At 51.2% G+C, this 17,831-nt stretch overlaps 1 protein-coding gene across 1 annotated transcript in view; it reads right to left on the reverse strand.

Moving 5' to 3' along the window:
- The window catches only part of FREM2 (FRAS1 related extracellular matrix 2), a 191,887-nt gene extending 176,286 nt beyond the window's left edge, over positions 1 to 15,601 (reverse strand). Inside the window, exon 1 of the mRNA XM_075563602.1 lies at positions 10,426 to 15,601. Coding sequence (XP_075419717.1) covers positions 10,426 to 15,601 — 5,176 coding nt within the window. The remainder of the gene's footprint in view (positions 1 to 10,425) is intronic.
- Positions 15,602 to 17,831: the final 2,230 nt, after the last annotated feature.

Consider the following 17,831-nt stretch of genomic DNA (forward strand, 5'->3'; position numbering starts at 1 on the left):
CTTGTTCACAGTGGCGCAGAGACAACCTCATAAAACAAACATCCTTCTTTCATGTCTTTGTGCCCGTGACTTGATCGGAGCCACTGGCATTGCCAAAGGTGCATAACATCAAGATCATGGCTAAAAATCACTTGAACCATGGTAGTAAAATGTATATGCCTGGTGTGTTCTCTTCGCCTATTTCATCTCTTAAGAGGCCTACTAAATCCATGTGATGGAGTGGGAAGGAGGTGAAGCTGAGAACATGCCTTACGGAAAGATAACCCTGAGGAACGCAAAGGCATTCAGTATTAAGACCGGGGAATCACTCGGAGCACCCACCGCCTCTCTTCCCTGAGGTGCATTTCAGGCTCTACTCTGCCTCTCCAATCTTAAAAGGTAAAAGAGCTGAGGGTGGTCGTGGTTGCTCCCTGCTTTGAAGGAGGTCCTCAGCCTTGGGGACGCCTCCCAGCCCCTGGAAAAGGCCATTAAGCTTGGTAGAGTAGAGGGGCAGCGAAAACAAGCTGCACAGTGACCGACCCAAAGCAGCGGGCTCAAACACAGGAACAACTGTGAGGATGGCACAGGGCGGGGCAGTGTGAGTCTGGTTGTCTATGGGGCTGCTCTCTGTGAGAGGGACCTAACAACAACAACAACAACAACAACAACAGAGTAGGACTTCTCCATAAGGTTTCCTACATTCCTTACAGAGTCCCTGATTGGCGTCACGCAGGACTCGACTACTAGCTAAAAGGTCAGCACCTCTGGGGACAGCCAGGCCTGGCAATCTACTTCTAAAAGTCGCAGCTTCAAAAGCCCTACGGGGTTCGGTCAGTCACTAACAGCAAAGCCAGTGCAACAGATCTTTCCAGGAGTGTTTCACCAAGCCTTTATCCCGTAGCACACCTGAATGGGTTTGAGGTAACAATCAATTAATCCATTACCAATTGCTAGCACCAATTAAAAAAAACAACAAAATCACCAGCCAGGCTCACTGTCATTGAGTCAATTCTGACTCATGTGGGACAGAACAGAACTCCTTCCCCGCCCCGTGGGTGTCTAAGACTGTAACTCTTTAAGGCGAGAGAGTCTTCCTCAAAGGAGTTGGTGCTTTTGAACTGCTGACCCTGTGCTCCGCAGCCCAGTGGGTATCCACTATGCCACCAGGGCTCAACTTGCATCATCAGGCTCCTTCAATAGTTGAAGGGACCTTCTGGTGAAGAGAAGTACTGGGAGGTGAAGTCTAAGGTCTTCTGGTTCTCCTTCATCTCTTCTCAGATCTGATGTTTCTGGATAAAGTGCCCTGCACGGGTCCTGGTCAGTTTGTTCTGACAACTCTCAAGTTTTGTGACCTTGAACTTATCGGCAAGGACCCAGTGGAAAGTCTGGTCTGATGCCATACCTGTCATATACGAACAGTGATGCCTGGTCTTGAGGGAATGGGTCATCTTCCTCCTCTAATTTTAAAAGGAAAATCCAAAGGTGCTACTATGAGAAAAGGTAACCACGCGACAAACTGCTTACCTAAGCTCTCTAGCAACATTTTCATAAGCAAATCCTTCAGTATTTTGGAGATAGTTCCACGGAAATAAATCACTTCTTAGATTTTTTGAAAGAATGTTTTGTCAAATCAAGAGGACATAAATGTCAACCCCCACCCCCCATGAGTCAGTATTCACGAGTTGGAACAACCTAACACTCTGCATTGTCCTTACACTTCTGTTAGAAAGGCATCATTCAAGCAGAAGCCCCGTGTTCCTTTGAAATCTCAAACAACTTGGGGTTTGGGTTATGTGGACGCCATTACAAGATGGCGCTGGACCGCGCCCTTATCTTCAGGGTTAGTGATAACAAGTTATGCCACGCATGCGCTCAGTCTGGACTTTGACGCAGGAGAGCTTTGCGCCTATCTGAGAGAGCCCCGTCACCCCGAAGCATATATAAGCCAGGGTTTTTAGCCTGCCCGGGGTCTTCCATAGCTGACCTCGGATCTAGAGGCAGCTCTCAATAAACTCCGCTTATCACGCTATCAGAAGGATCCTGGTCAATTTGTCTCGTCGTGTGTCGCGTTCATCCTCTTATCTTCCGCCGTGGGAGGGTCGCGCGTGACAGCTGGTGCCGAAAACCCGGGATTTCGAGTCCTTAACAAGGCGACGAGACGGTTGAGTGGAGACCCCCGAAAGGGAGGATTCAGAACTGATCAGCGCTGCGGAGAGGGTGAGTTCTGCAAGGCCACTGCTGTGTGAATGTTTATCCGCTACGGCTGCGGCGGCCTTGGCTGAGTGTGGGAGAGAGTGCTGCTTCTGCTTTCGGTTTAGACCGAGAAGAAAATCCTGTGCTTAAGTCCCGTGTAGATAAACGGGCGACATGGGAAATGTTCCAATAAAACAGATGGTTAAAACTTTGCAGCAAATCTTGCTAGCTCGTAAACTGAAGATATCAGAAGGCACGCTTAGCAAATTTGTGAGGGAAATAGACCAGATTGCACCATGGTTTCTAACAACGGGCTCTCTGACTGTCCCATGTTGGGACAAGTTGGGAAGAGACATTGATCGAGCAAAAGAAGAGGGACAGATAAGACCGGGCACGAGACTGGTCTGGAAACTAGTTAGAAGTTGCTTAGTGGACGAAGCTTGTGCAGAAGTGATACGTCAGGGGCAGCGTGAGTGGATTGACTTTCAAGACAGCATGTCAGAAGCAGGACAGGAACACACCCGAGGAAACAGGACGTCCGAAAAGGACGATCCGGGAATAGATCGATCTAAAAGGAAAAAACACAGGAGCTCAAAATTGGAGACAAATACGGAGTCAGAGGAAACCTCCGTGACCGGCTCGGAATCAGAGACCGGAGAGGAAACGGAGACAAAACAGCCAAAAACAGGAGGGACCACAAGAGAGAGGGGGGCTGCCGCGCGGGCACGGCAGGAAGCCCCTACTGAGATTAAGCTTAAAGACAAATCCAAAGTGCCAGGAAGTATTTATCCCTGGAAGGAATTAGGGGCTTTAGGCCTTACCGAAAGTGATGAGGAGGAATTGGAGGAGGCGGCGGCTGCATATGACAGAGGGAGGTACGATGAGTTTGCTGCTATTAAGTCTATACCTCCGGCACCTCAGATACCTCCCCCCTATAGCTCAGGGGGACAAAATTATTCTCTTTTGACGCCGAAGAGCCAACGGATGCTTAGTCAGATGTTCCCGGTTTTTGAAAATGCCAACCAACAGCGATATCATGAACCTTTAGATTATAAAATTGTCAAGGAATTGGCCGAGGCAGTAAGATCTTACGGAGTCAATGCTAATTACACACAATCTTTAATAGATCGTGTCTGTGCGCATTGTATGACTCCTACTGACTGGTGTTCAGTCACCAAGGTGGTCCTAACCACAGGACAGTACCTAGAGTGGAAGTCTATGTGGATGGAAAACAGCATGACCCAAGAAAGACAAAATGCAGCCAGGGGCATGCCTCAGCAGGCTTGGACATATGAGATGCTAACAGGAAATGGTCAATGGGTAAACAATCAGACAGGTTACCCTATAGATGTATACCAACAAATTAATTTAGCCGCCAGAAAGGCCTGGAAAGCGCTGCCCAATAGGGGAGAAGTAAGAGGGAACCTTACAAAAATAATACAAGGCCCTACGGAGCCATTTTCAGATTTTGTGGCTAGAATGCTAGAAGCAGCAGGAAAAATTGTGGGGAGTGGTGAGAACCTGGCCTATACCCCATCCAGTAAATAGACAAGCCCCAGTTCTCCCAGTATTTTTTGCTCAAAAATGTGATAGATTGGGAGTCCCTTGTAGTCCTCCTGTGAGTAAAGTATCAAAATTTTATAATGTCACAAATTTTACTTTAGTTAATAGCTTATGTTTCCATATCGTAAAAAATTCTTCCAGTAATCAGTGCATAAATTTGAGAAAGATAAATGTTACAACATGGCTTGATCCTGAAGTTACCCCAGGGTCGACTGTCAAGGTAGAGGTCGATCAAGAAGGCGAGATGATTTTTAGTGGCTCGCCCCCAGCCCCGCAACTAGGCGAATGGTCGACACCAGCAACTCCGCCGGTGACGCGTGTCGAGACATATGTCTGGCAAGAAGAATTGCTGGCACCAGTAGAGACGGGCGAAGAACATGAGGAAAGAACTCGATGCAATGGTATTCTGGAAAGAGTGAGGGTATTCCCTCCCTGTCGTCCTAGAGAAAGATTTCCACCAGAGTTTGAAAACTGTGACCCAGGGGTACAGGATAAATTGTATTTATCTAAACTAAACCTCAATTTTTCCCCAAAATTATATAACAGCACCCAGAATGTGAGCAAGAATACATGGCCGTGGCATCAGTGGATTCTAAATAACAGATTGAATGCTGCCACTATTATGTCCCCTTTTGCTGGCTTGTTGGGAAGCGTCATACGTCTCAAAAGAGCTAATGTAGTTATTGTGGGAAATATGGCAAACGTTAGTGAAGGCTTGAGTTATAGCCATAATTATATTTATGATTATAATCCAGTTTGCGTAAAAGTCCTTTTTTATTTTTAGTTTTTAATGATACATGTATTATAAATGATGTTGTTAGTTGCAATAGTAGTAAATGTAGATGTAAAATTAGAGAGTGTTGGTCTGGAAACCGAACGCATAATGCTATGGTCATTCGCATTCCCACCTTAGTTCCTATACCTGTGGAAGCGGATCCGAATCAATTCCCCATTACTACTCTATTGAGACATAAAAGAGATTTTGGCATAACAGCTGCAATTGTTACAGCAATAGCGATATCAGCAACAGCGGCCGTAACTGCGGGTATCGCTATGGCCAATCAAGTGCAGACAGCTAAAGTTATAAATGAAGTTGTGGAAAAAACCGCGGATGCACTAATGGAAGCCCGCAATGCCCAAGCTCATTTAGCGGCGGGAATAATTCTGTTGAATCAAAAAACGGATTTATTGCAACAAGAAATTGAGCAACTTACCAGCTTGGTACAACTGAGCTGTGTATTATCAACACCTGCGGTTTGTGTCACCCCTATTGTATATAATGAATCAAGCAGCATTATTAAAAACATTTCAGATTTTTTGACAGGCCAATGGAGTGAAGAGCTGGAAGCGATACAGGACCAGATGTTGTTGAAGATTTTGAAATTGAATGGCACACGTACTAAGCCTATCACGCTTGGAGATTACACCTCTTGGTTGTCCTCTGCTTTTTCCTATTTCAAGGAGTGGGTGGGAACATTTTTATTTTTGGGCTTAATCTGCTTCGGTGGCACAATTCTTCTCTGGATGATTTGCAAGCTCAAGCGCAATCAGGCTAGCGAAAAGCGTGTGATATTACAAGCCCTCATGGCTCTTGAAAAGGGCGAGCAGCCAGAGATTTGGCTTTCCCTCCTCAAGCGCTAGACCATGCGCAAGCTGAGTCCGCAGCCAAAGACGGGAAAGACCAGTGGGACATGGTACCAACCTAAGACAGGAGCCTGCCGCTAGAGGGCAGGAGTTCCGATGACGGGTAAGGACCATGTGGCATGCTAGGTCACCTAAGACAGGCGGGATTCCAAAATCTTATTATATAAAAAGGGAGGAGATGTGGACGCCATTACAAGATGGCGCTGGACCGCGCCCTTATCTTCAGGGTTAGTGATAACAAGTTATGCCACGCATGCGCTCAGTCTGGACTTTGACGCAGGAGAGCTTTGCGCCTATCTGAGAGAGCCCCGTCACCCCGAAGCATATATAAGCCAGGGTTTTTAGCCTGCCCGGGGTCTTCCATAGCTGACCTCGGATCTAGAGGCAGCTCTCAATAAACTCCGCTTATCACGCTATCAGAAGGATCCTGGTCAATTTGTCTCATCGTGTGTCGCGTTCATCCTCTTATCTTCCGCCGTGGGAGGGTCGCGCGTGACAGGGTTACAACTGTTAGTCTACCCAATTAAACTAGCCCAAACCCACCACTGGTGCACAGATTCCCACTCAGGGCGACTCTCTACGGGGGTTTCTGGGGTCTTGTAAAGATGTCGGGGCAGCCACTTCCTCTGTCTCTCCAGGATCAGCTTGTGGGTTGGAACGGTGAGGGGTTAGCCATCCAATGCTTACCAGACAGTCGCGACCACAAGGTAAGTCAAAAAGTATTGTTCATAGAAATCTTCTTAAACCCAAATATCCCAATGTGAAACGATTACTTCTCAAAATAGTCTCTCTCTGGATCTAAAGGGATGTTTCACTCCAGCCCTTCCCTGAAGAGTTCGGTTCCCTTTGATCTACAACACGTCAAAATGGTGGTTAGGGACCCAAACCTTGTTCCTTTCCAATGTTCTTTGAGTTCGGGAACAAAAGGAAATGTGGAGGAGCGGGACTAGGCCAGGAGGGCGGATGGAGTAAGATATCTCAACGAATGTTTCATCGGAGAGCCCTGGCTACCTTCCAAGGATGCGTAAGTGGGTGCATCGCTGTGATCAGGGAGAAGCAAAAATCCTTGACAGAAGTTTCTCGGGCGTATTCTTACCAATGCAGCGTTCAAATCTCTGATTACGTCCTCACAGTGAGCCCCGTGATAGTCTAGAGTCCTTCAAGAAAAGCTATCAAGCTCACCCCTTGGGAATCTGCCAACAGGGAGTCGCCATAACGCTCTGAGCTGATCTCCTTGCCTAATTGAACTTTTTGGTAAGATGTCCACAGAAACCAATGTTTTGATGGGACTTATTGCCCCCACTCTCCCGAAGACCCCCCCCCTAACAAGACTAAAACAAGTGAATGTCTAAGAGAACTTGTCCACTGCCGTCTGTTGCTCGCCGGGGCTCGCCGGGGCTCGCCAGGGCTCGCTGGGGCAGGTTTAAAGCTGCTGGGTTTGGAGTAAGTGTGTGCGCGTATCAACTGGAACCCTCCTGCAGCCTTTCCACCTACCCTCACACGTGTAACATCTGTTTTCTCAAGGCACTGAGGTGCTGAGAAGAGAAACCCAGTGGCCACAATGTTTCCTTCTCTTACGGAAGCACCTGCGGGTTTCTTCAATGATGGGACATGCATGAACTGTCTTTTGGGTGATAGAAATCAATCCGCCCCTGGCCTGTTTGGATTCTAAATTCATGAACATTCTTAGTAACCACACCCTTGGCACAATCTTGTTGGGGAGACTTTTACTCTCCTGGACGTGACTGATGCATGATCTCACATGGGTACCAGGATGCATTTGGAATGGAGAAAGGATCCAGGTACTGACTGACACAGTGGTGTACAGCTGAAGTAGGGAATCCCTTTGGGCAAGGGTTGACGCTAAAAACAATGAAATCATTTCCAGAATTTTAAATTTTCTTAATAATGAGATTTTAAAAGTTTTACAAATGGATTATTAGTATTTCTCCTAAGGACCCTTGGGGAAGGTCTGGTGGTTACACGCTGGGCTGTGACCCACAAGGTCCACTATTCGAAACCACCAGCTGCGTCTTGGGAAAAAGACTTGGGCCTCCTACCCCCAGGAGCAGTTACAGTCTCAGAAACCCACAGAGGCAGTTCCACTGTGCCGTATACAGCCTCTAGAGTCGGCATCGACCTGATGACACTGGGTTTTGAGAAGGACCAGTTGGGAGATCTTGGATGGCTCAAACAGTCACATGCTTGGCTGTTTCAGAAAAGTTTGGCACTACAAACCCACCCTGAAGTGCTTCTACTCCCAAAAGCAATCTCCTTCCAACAAACCACACAGGTTGGAAGACCCAATGGAGGGGAGTTCTACTAGGTCCGCTTGGGGTTGCCATGAGTCAGGCACACCTTGAGGCTCCCAGAACCACTCAGGGGGCATTAGTGATGCAATAGAATTCTACTCCCATTCAAGGAGACCAAGGTTCAATTTCTCAACGAACCTCACGCACAAGGACCATCTGTCAACTGGTGGAGGCTTGCATGTGGTTCTGGTGCTAAGCAAGTGTGGATGGAGTTTGTATACTACAACAGGCTAGAAAGCAAGACCTGGGGATTTGCATCCGAAGGTGAGCCAGTGAAAACCCTATGGAGCACAACAATCCGATCAGCAACAGCTCATGAGGATAGCTCAGGGCCAGGTAGCCTTTTGTCCTGTTGTGTATGGGGTCCTATGCCACGAAGACCAATTCCATGGCAGCTAATGACAATAACAAAAGGACGATTCATCCTATCTAAAGAATAACCTTTTCTGGACACCTGAGTTACATTGACTAAAGTCAATGAACAATCCATCAAAATATAGCTGAACATATTTGAAACAAACTAACATAAAGAGAGCATACCCTTCACTCTAGACATGATGAAAGCCAACAATACTAACTATAAAATAGGAGCCGCTCCTATTTTTGCCTTATCTAGTATCCACAAGGAGGAGGCCTGGTCATGTAATGGTTATGAGTTGGGTTGCTAACTACAAGGTCAGAAGTTCAATACTACCAGCTGCTCTTTGGGAGAAAGATGAGGCTTTCTACTCCTGTAAAGAGTTAGTCTCAGAAACCCACAGGGGCAGTTCTCCCCTGACCTACAGGGTCGTCACCATGAATCAGAACCGACTCGACGGCTGTGAGTTTGATTTTTCTTCTTTCTTATTTTAGCTTTCACAAATAACTGTCACAGCCCAATCTCCGGCCTCAACTTGTTCAGCAGAATTACCATTTTCCTAGTCAGCCGTTAGATTCTTATTGGAATTGGACTATCTGTGTATTATCAAGTTTCTCTTAAAAACTTATTTTTGCTTCCTGTAATAATAAATCCCAACTACTATATTTACAAACAATCCCACCCATAAAACATGGTGAGTCAAAGTCAGCGAGCGAGCGAGAGAGAGAGAGAGAGAGAGAGAGAGAGAGAGAGAGAGAAAGAGAGAGAGAGAGGGGTAAGCCTAAAATAAGAGAGTGTTGCCATGTTTAATATTTAGGAAATAATGTTCTAATAGCGATGGGTTTGATCAGATAGAGTTAAAATGAAATAATTTCTATCTTCATTGAAAAAAATGTGAAGTCTAAATCAATTTATTTTTGCAGGCCAAGGGGATGATGGGAGATAACATCTTCTCTTCCCTCATCTGGGAAAGAGACTGTGTAAAAGAAGACAACCCTGCATGAGGTGGATGGACTCACAGGCTGTGATGGTGGGCTTGACATGCCAACACTGGAGAGTCGGGGCCCTGGCAGTGTTCATTGTGTCGTCTTGGGGGTCCCTACAAGTTGGGATGCCCTAGTCCTCCCCAATCAACACCCACAACAACTCCCACTAGTCTGGTCCTTTCGTTCGCTTCCCTTTCTATGAAAAGAGCCCCATCTAAGATCCCAGAGCACTGCCATCTCAAAAAGCCTTCACACAAAAGCCTCCGGGTCTGGCATGACACTGGCACTCTGAGGTTTTCCTGTCCCTGCAGGCCCTAGGATATAGCCAGGCTTTCAGCCAAGAATCGGGAGGTTGGAGCTTGGGGCAATGTGCCAGCATCTAAAACAGAGAGGCAGTTCACTTTCACACTCCATTTGGAGACACCACGCTTGTTAAAGCATTTGTTAACTCTGAGCACAACACTGTTTAGGAAAAGAACACCCCCTGGGGAATGTCCTGGGGTTAAACCCCATCCCTAACCACAGCGCCCACAGGGACTGGATCCAGTTTCCATTATGCCATTATGACACGGGGAGATTTCCATGAAAGGCCCAAGGCCCTTTGTTGGGAGTCAGGGGTTCTGGAGAACAGAGCCCTCATTTCCCAGCCAACAGACTGAATGGTTTCTCCCTCTGTCACTGAGTATCTCTGTGGAGGTCACCTGTCCTTCCTGTCTTAGCCTGTGTCCAGCAGACAAAGGAGAACCTGGTTAGAAAACTCCTGTAGCCTGACAATCACAATGACATTGGAGGTAAGAGGTGTTAGTGAGCGGGTTTGAAATCATGAAACCGCTATCCTCTGTCAGTGTTTCACCTTGCTACGCGTCTCAGGTTCTTCAGACTGAAGTGTATGCACCATTGGATGAGGAACAAACACCCAGTTATCTAATACGTCACTAAGACTCTGCTTTGTGCTTGTATCGTAGTAAGGGATCCTAGAAAGGTAAATGTTCTAACTCTAGACAGCTGTTTGTCAGTTGGGTCATTGGAAAAGTGTTTTCCGAAATCATGAACTCGTACAAAACAAAACAAAAAACCCCATTAAACTACAGATATTTCTGTCCCTTCCCTTGGACCCTCGGTGGATGCTCTCCTTCGGAGGTCATCCAGGACAGCCATACCCAACTCAAAACCAAGCTCCCTGCCACCGAGTCGGTTCGACTCCCCGCGGCCCCGAGGACAGAGGAGAACTGCTCCGGGGCTTTCTGAGACAGTAGATCTTTATGGGAGCAGACAGCCTCATCTTTCTCCCACAGAGCACTGGTGGCTCCGAACTGTCGTTCTTTTCGTTAGCAGCCCAGCCCGTTTAGTTTAGCTACAGGACCAACGAAACGAAAACCGTCGACCATACCTTGCGTGAACTGAATGACGCTGCGGTTGCCTTGGGCCAGGTTGAAGAGATAGCCGTGCCTGGGGGCCTCTGTCACAATAAACCTGAGAGCCACGTGCAAGCTGTCTCTGTCCTCCACTTTCAATATCTTGCTGGTGATCATGAAGCCCACGTGGCCAGTGGCCAGCGTGCGGAGCGTAGAGGCTCCTTTATTCACTGCAATCTGGGGCGCACTGTTGTCAACAGCCAAAACCTGGATCCTCATCACCTGGGGTCTCCTAGTCTCAAACACGGTTTCTGGAAATACGTAGAAGTCGGCGTGGGTGCCGTCGGTGACCGTGAAGGAGAAGCTGTCTTCCCTGGACTCGGTGCCATCGTGCTTGTAACTGATTAAGTTCTCATTCAAGTCTTGCTTAGTGAAAACCACGGCAGGCCTGGAATTGTTGAAGAGGAGACGGCCGTGGACAGGCACCTGAGTGACAGTGAATGTCAGGAGCCTGTCAGGAGTGTCCCTGTCTTCCACCGTCAGCTCAAAGGGGGTGATGAGCTTGTTTTCGCTTTCGCTGACCACCAGTTTGTGGATGGTCACCACTGGCTTTTTGTTGTCCACGTCGCTGATGGAGATCCGGAATGTCCGGAAGACGGGGTTACGGCCGTCCGTGACTTGAAACTCAAAGCTGTCCATCTTCACCTCATCCTCAGCTGTGTGGATGTAGTAGATCTTGTTGCCAGCAAGTTGCAGCTGAGTGAAGGAGGAGACGGACACCCCGGATTGATCCGTGCACTCCAAGTGGCCTCTCATGGGCGCCCTGGTGATGGTAAACATGAGATTCTCATCAGGGCTGTTCAAGTCGCTTGTGCTCAGTAGGTCTGTGGTCAGGGTGACTTTGCCGCCTTCTTTCAAAGACACTCCCTTACTTACCACGTCAGGAAAGACGATATCAATGCTGCCAATGGAGATATAAAAGTAGCGGTCGATGAGGGCATTGACTCCATCCGTTACATCAAACTTTATTAGGTCCCGGATGCCCTCTTGCCCACAATGGACATACTGGATGAGGTGTCTGTCCACTTCATCCTGGGTAAAGTTCATGCCCAAGGTTATATTTTCGAAGGTGCCTGTGGGTTTCTGTTTCTGTAACAAGCCATGCCCTGGGCCATACCGAATAATATAGACTAACGATTTGTCTTCAGAATCCAAATCCGTCGCCATCAAAACCCTGTTGCTGATAATTTTGGTTTCCCCAATTTCTATGTCTAGCCCATTATTGATGGTCATTCTGGGGGTCTCATCATCCACAGGGATGACAAGAACGAGGACCCTCTTTTCCACAGAATGCTTGCCATCTGTGAGTTCAATCACAAAACTGTCTTCCTGAGTCTCAGAGTCATCATGCTCATAGATGATGCTGGAGCTTTCTATGATCTGGTCCAAGGTGAAACTTTCCACCACCAGTGTACCATTGGCGAGCTGGTTCAGGATGTGACCGTGTGTGGGAGGCTGGGTGATAGTGAACGTTAAGTCCTCTGGGGGTATGTCAGCATCAGCAGCATTGAGGATGGGGGTGTCAATGACCAGACTCATGCCTTCCATGACCAGAAATTCCCTCATAAACATCTCGGGCTGTTCGTCATTGGTGGGGATGATAACAACGGGGAAAAAATTTCTATCTGAAAAATTAATGCCGTCAGAACAGCGAAATATAAATCTGTCCTCCACGGGCTCCACCCCTTTGTGGATGCTTTGGACATAATTAATGTGGTCCTGCCTGAGATCCTTCAGGGTGAACGCACTGATAGCAATTCCTGCCCTCGATTTCTCCGAGCCTGGTGCTGGAGAAATGTTTTCGACGTAACCCGAGGTCGGCTGAATAACTATCGTGCACAAGATGTCATCGTTCAGGGAGTCAAGGTCTTCCGCACTTATATGGGTTGAGGTGATAACACCCTTTCCCCCTTCCATGACTACAAATCGCTCGCCTACAGAAATTTCTGGAGACTGGTTATCAACAGGGAGGATGGTCACCCACACAGTAACTCCTCGGATAATACTGGCACCCATTCTCCACTCCTGGGACATATCTGCCAGACTCAGGTTAAAAGAGTCCTCTTTGGGCAATAAGCCTATCTCCCCACTCGTGTGAGCATAGACAACAGAACCTTCTAAGACGTCCCTTTGGGTGAAGTGCGCTGCGGGGGCTCCGTGCACCAGGATTTCCCCAAGCAAGGGCGGGTCATCCAAGAGGAAAGTCAGCATCAAGTCATCGGTGTTCTCGTTCGTCCCCTTGATAATACTGGCAGTGATTTCCGTGGCCCCATTTTCCAAAACATCCAGATAGGACCCCAGTCTGCCAGCGGGCAGGCCCAGCATGGACCCCTCATCCTCCACCGGCCGGACAGTCACTCTGAGCGTGATGGGCACCATATGGTGTCTGTCGCTGACTTCCAAGGAGCAGGTGTCCGTCAGGGACTCGTCCCCATTATGGGTGTAGGACACCCGGCCCTGCTTGATGTCTTCCAAGTGGAAGGTCCCACCCACAGGAAGTCTCTGCCCAGACACTCGCACGTGGCCATGCTTTGGAAGCTGAGTAAGAGTGAATGAGATGTGAGCTGCGTCCGTGTCCACGTCGGTTGCATGCAACTCAGTCTCACTCAGGACGTGGTGGCCCTTCTCCTGAATCGTGAAGCCTGCGTTGAGGATCTCAGGTGGCTGATTGTCCACCGGCTGCAAATAAAGGGTGAAGGTGCCTGGAGCCACGTTTCCAACTTGATCCTCCACCTGGAACTGAAACTGGGCCACGCGGGCAGCCACGCCCAGTTCTTGATCTGGAGGCCTGTAAGCAATCTTATGGTGGTTGATCTGGGCCTGGGTGAAGTGACTCACCACAACGGAGGGGTTGTCTGCCAGGACCAAGGTTCCCAGAGGGGCTGGCGAGTGGTTTTCATCCGTGTCCATGGGTGGCTGGGTCACGGTGTAGCGCAGTTCTCGGTCATCGGTGTCCAGGTCAGTGTAGCGCAGCCACTTCTTCCTCAGTGTTGTGAGCTGGGATTCCTGCACCACCATGCGAAGGGGACAGCCACTGCCCAGCTCTGGGGGAAGACGGTCCACCGGATGAATGCGTACCACAAACCTCTGCAGGCCGGACTGATTGGGGGGATCGTGGTTGTCCTGGACTCTGAATGTGAACTGGTCCATGACTGGCCCAGGACTATGGGGCCCCGTGTGCCTATAGAACAACCTCCCCTCCAGAATGTCCTGCTGCCGCCACTCTGTCACCCTGCGCTCATAGAACGCCCCTTGCTTGCTCCACTGGCCCCCAATGAGCTCCAGCTCCTGGTGGGGAGGTTGGCTCTGGCGGAGAAGCAGCTGCCCTGTCGTGGAGTAGGGCTGCTCCAGCACAAAGCGCAGCAGAGCGTCATCAGAATCCATATCGGTGGCGCTCAAAGAGAGCGGTGGGATGGCCGCGGTTTCCCCCTCTGCCAGGGTCAGCCCTGTGTTGGCATTGAGGACAGGTGGCTGGTCATCCACTGGCACTAAGGTGATAGGGAACAGGAATTGCACCCGGTGCCTGCCGCCTCCGTCGACCATGCGAAGCACCAGGTTGTCACTCAGGGAACCGTCTCTGTCATCATGCTGGTAGACCACCTGGCCCGCGGCCAGCTCAGCCACCGTAAAGGCCTTGGGCGCAGAGTGACCGCTGGAGGCACCCAGAAGGACGAGGTGCCCGTGCCGAAGTCCTGCAACCACCTCCAGCCGCACTGCCTCCAGGTCATCCTCGTCGCTGACGACTAAGTTCTGGGGCCCTCTGCTGGCAGGGCCTGTGAGGGGCTGAGACTGGCCCTCGTAGAGAACGAGGCCAGTGTTCCGGGTGACCACTGGAGCCAACGTGTTCATGGGCTTCACCACCACCATGAAAGCAAAGGGGTCTGAGGCTGCCCCTTCGGGGTCCACCACTTCCAGCTCCAGTTCAAAGAGACGCTCTTGGTCGGAGTCCTCCGCAGGGGGCTGGTAGGCGATCTTCAGGAGGTGCAGATCCCGCTGTGTGAAGGAGGAGAGTGGCAGGCTGCGGTCATCCGTGCTTACCAGGTAGCCCTGGCCGGGCTGGAATGGAGAGGTGAGGTTGAAGACCAACAGTTCGGGGGGAGACTCGGCATCTTCCGCTGCCAGCATGTCGGGGGTCAGGGCGGTCAGGACAAACTGGTCCACCTCCATCATCATCATGGCCACAAAGCTAGGCTTGGGGGCCGTGTTCTCCGTCCCTCCTCGGATCCTCACCAGGACCTGGAAGTGCTCGCGTTTCAAAGCAGGGCTACCCACAGGCGTCCCCCGGGAGCGGAGTTCCACCACCATGGGCACCCAGTCTCTGTTGGGTGAGCGGCTGGGGGCGGTGTGTCGGTAGCGCACGCCGAGCTCCTGGAAGGCTTTGCAGTCCATGAGCAGAGGTTCCGGAGCGGCGCCTTCGCTCACTGTGCCGGGGACCTGCAGGTAGTGGAGGAGCTCCCCGTAGCGGGGCAGCGCGCTCAGACCGGCCAGGATGCCCACGCGGCACTCCTCTGTCTCCGGCTGATAGGCGAACTCCAGGCTCCGCGCGTCCAGCGCATTGCTGGTCCCCAGCAGCTCTTCCACGACCAGGGGCAAGTTCCGAGTCACCACCTCCAGCTGGGTGAAGACCACCTCCACCTCCAGCACCAGGGGCAGCACCACCGCCCGGCCCGGCGCGTCGTAGCGCAGCTGCAAACGGACGCGGTCCCGCGACGGGCTGCGCGCTCCCAGGTGCGAGTAGCGCACTTCGCCGGGGCCGAAGTCACACGGGAAGCGTCTGGGACTCAGGCGGCCGGGCCGCTGGGACAGCGCGTCGTTGTCCAGCACAACCAACGAGCAGCGGTCCCCCGGTTGCACCTGCAGCACCAGGTCGTGCAGCGGATCCAGCCAGACCTCACGGCCGAAGGGCACCCGGAGGCCGCGGTTCGCCAGCACGATGGCTTCCTCGGCTGGGACCTCCACAGTCCCCGCGAGACCCGGGGACAGCAACGGCCGGCCGGGGGCCGCGGGCTGTGCGGGGACGCAGCTTACCAGAGACAGGAGCGGCAGCAGCAGCAGCAGACGGGTTGGCGGAGAGGGCACCGGCTGAAGGCTAGAGAGCTGGGCTGCCCGGCGCGCGCAGGAGGCGCCCCGGGAGAGCCCCGAGGCGTGCATGGTCCGGGGCTCGGGCAGTTTTGCTGGAAACGAGCAAAGTCCCAAAGTGCCAGGATCCCCCCACACCCTCCGCTGGCCCCTCCGGTCGCCAGGGCTGGGCCCAGAAGATGGGAACGTTGCGCGCGCGGCGCGCTCCGGTTGGGATCGCCGCGCAGGAGGCTGAGCCCGCCGGCGCTTGGGACTCCGCCGCTCTCGACTCAATCCGGCTGCAACTGACTCCCTCCCCTCCTCCTCCCCGGGTCCCGGGACCCTGCGCCCGGAGGGAAATCCCTCCCCTCGCACCCCCTGGCTCCAGCCCTCCCAGGGCCAATCGCCGGTCCCGGGAGGAGGCCCGGAGTCGAGGGTTGGGTGGCGATTTCTGCCAATCACCTCCCCAAGCCGGGAAGGGAAACGGCGGGCTAGGCGGAGAGGGCAAGCGCTACAGGTTGTTCTAGAAGGCAAGCCAATCTCGCTCGGGGTTGCACCTCGCTCCAGGTGGCGGGGGCTGAACAGGGGGTCCGGGAGTAGTTGCCCGGGCTGCGCCCAACCACTCCGTGGCCGGCGAAAGGGGATTCCTGGTTCTAAGTGTCTCCTCCCTAATCCATTGGTTGCCACGCCGAGAAGGTCCTTTGCCACCGCAGTCTGCGAACTCGCGGGGGCGGTGGGAGGGGGGAGGAAGGGAGAGAGAGTTTGCCTGGGAACCCCGACGGAGTGCGCGCGACTCTGGGGGCGTGTCTGCCAAAGAAAGACAGCTGGAATGCACAGAGCAGAGGAGAGCAGCCTGCACCCGCCCCTCAAAAATGACTGTGGATGGGTGCGTTTTACCAGTCCCTCGTGGGCCTCCAAAGCTCCCCGAGCAAAGGGGGAAAGAGAGCTTTTGGAATGCGTAATGGACGCTGTTTGGTCAGAGCCTGGCGTGCTGAAGGGTAAACTTCAGCGAATGTCGCCCAGGCTCTGTCCCGGAGCCTTTTCTGGAGTTGGAAGAGTTCCTATTCTCATCGTAGCAGTGAGACTCAGGACAAGCTGGCCAGCATCCCATTTCTTTGCTTCCCAAGAGAATTGATTAAGAGCTGGAAGATCAATTCCACTCCAGCAAGGTAGACCTTAGCCCTGGCCGTTTTGAAGTCAGTTTAACTCGTCCTGCCCCCTTGTGTCTGGGGGAAAAAAAGTGTCTACGCTGCCCCCACAAAATAGAACCTTTAAAACTCAACGATTTTCAGACTGGTTCTTCGGGTCGGCTTGCTGATCTTAGCTAAATGTTTTGTTTATTTGGGGACAATCTTTTCTCTCCAATAATACCAATCTGATTGTTAACAGAAGTATTTCGCAATGCTGTTCTGACTGGTAAAGACCCTTAGGACAGGGTAGAACGGCCCCTGTGTACTTCTGCCACTGGAACTCTACGGAGTAGAAAGCCTCATCTTTCTCTCACAGAGCCACTGGTGGTTTCAAACTCCTGACCCTGAAACTAGCAGCCTAATCCAGGATACATCACCAGGGCGGGCTCAAACCAATATCCTACCTCAAAGCCACCAAGCCTGTTCCATTCGTTGGGACCCTATGCGGCAGATTAGAAACTGCTTCTGTGGGCTTCCCAGGCTGTACCCCCTCACAGGAGTAGAAAGCCTCCACTTTCTCCCGCAGATTGGCTGGGGGCTTCCAAGCACAAATATGGGCGGTTCACAGACCAATGTTTACCTTACAACCCTGGAAGAGGCCCTAGGAATAGGAGCGGTGAAGCCCTTTTTCCACTTCAAAGTTATTTTGGGTTTGGGAGGGTGAGAGCTATTTGAAAGACAAACGATTCCACCCTCTTGGGTTTCAGCCTAAGTGGAAAATGCAAAATGAATATATAGGTAAATTCCAGAAAGAAACAGTCAATTCTTTTAACCCTTTTGTGGCTTCAGTCTGAATTCCTCAGAGGCAGGATCCTTATCAGTCACAACTAGTTCCCAGCTCCCACACTGTGGCTGTCCTTGAAGTGCAGATGGAGAGATCAAGCTTTGCTCCAAGAAACAGGGACTGTCCCTGAGAGTCTGAGATGGGAAGCTCTGAATTCTCTCCTCCCGCCCGCCCCCTCCCCCCAAAGCCCAGGGAGATTAAAGCTCAACCAAACAGAAAAACAATAAACCAACAAAACACGAAGTTCAGTGAGTATGAGTGTTTTCTGTGTGCTCTGGCCATTTGGAAGGGGTTTCACTCCCACTTAAACTTGATTGACATATTTCGCCATCCAGTACAAAAGAGAATG

This window comes from Tenrec ecaudatus, chromosome 11 (genome assembly GCF_050624435.1).
Source record: "Tenrec ecaudatus isolate mTenEca1 chromosome 11, mTenEca1.hap1, whole genome shotgun sequence".
NCBI lineage: Eukaryota > Metazoa > Chordata > Mammalia > Afrosoricida > Tenrecidae > Tenrec > Tenrec ecaudatus.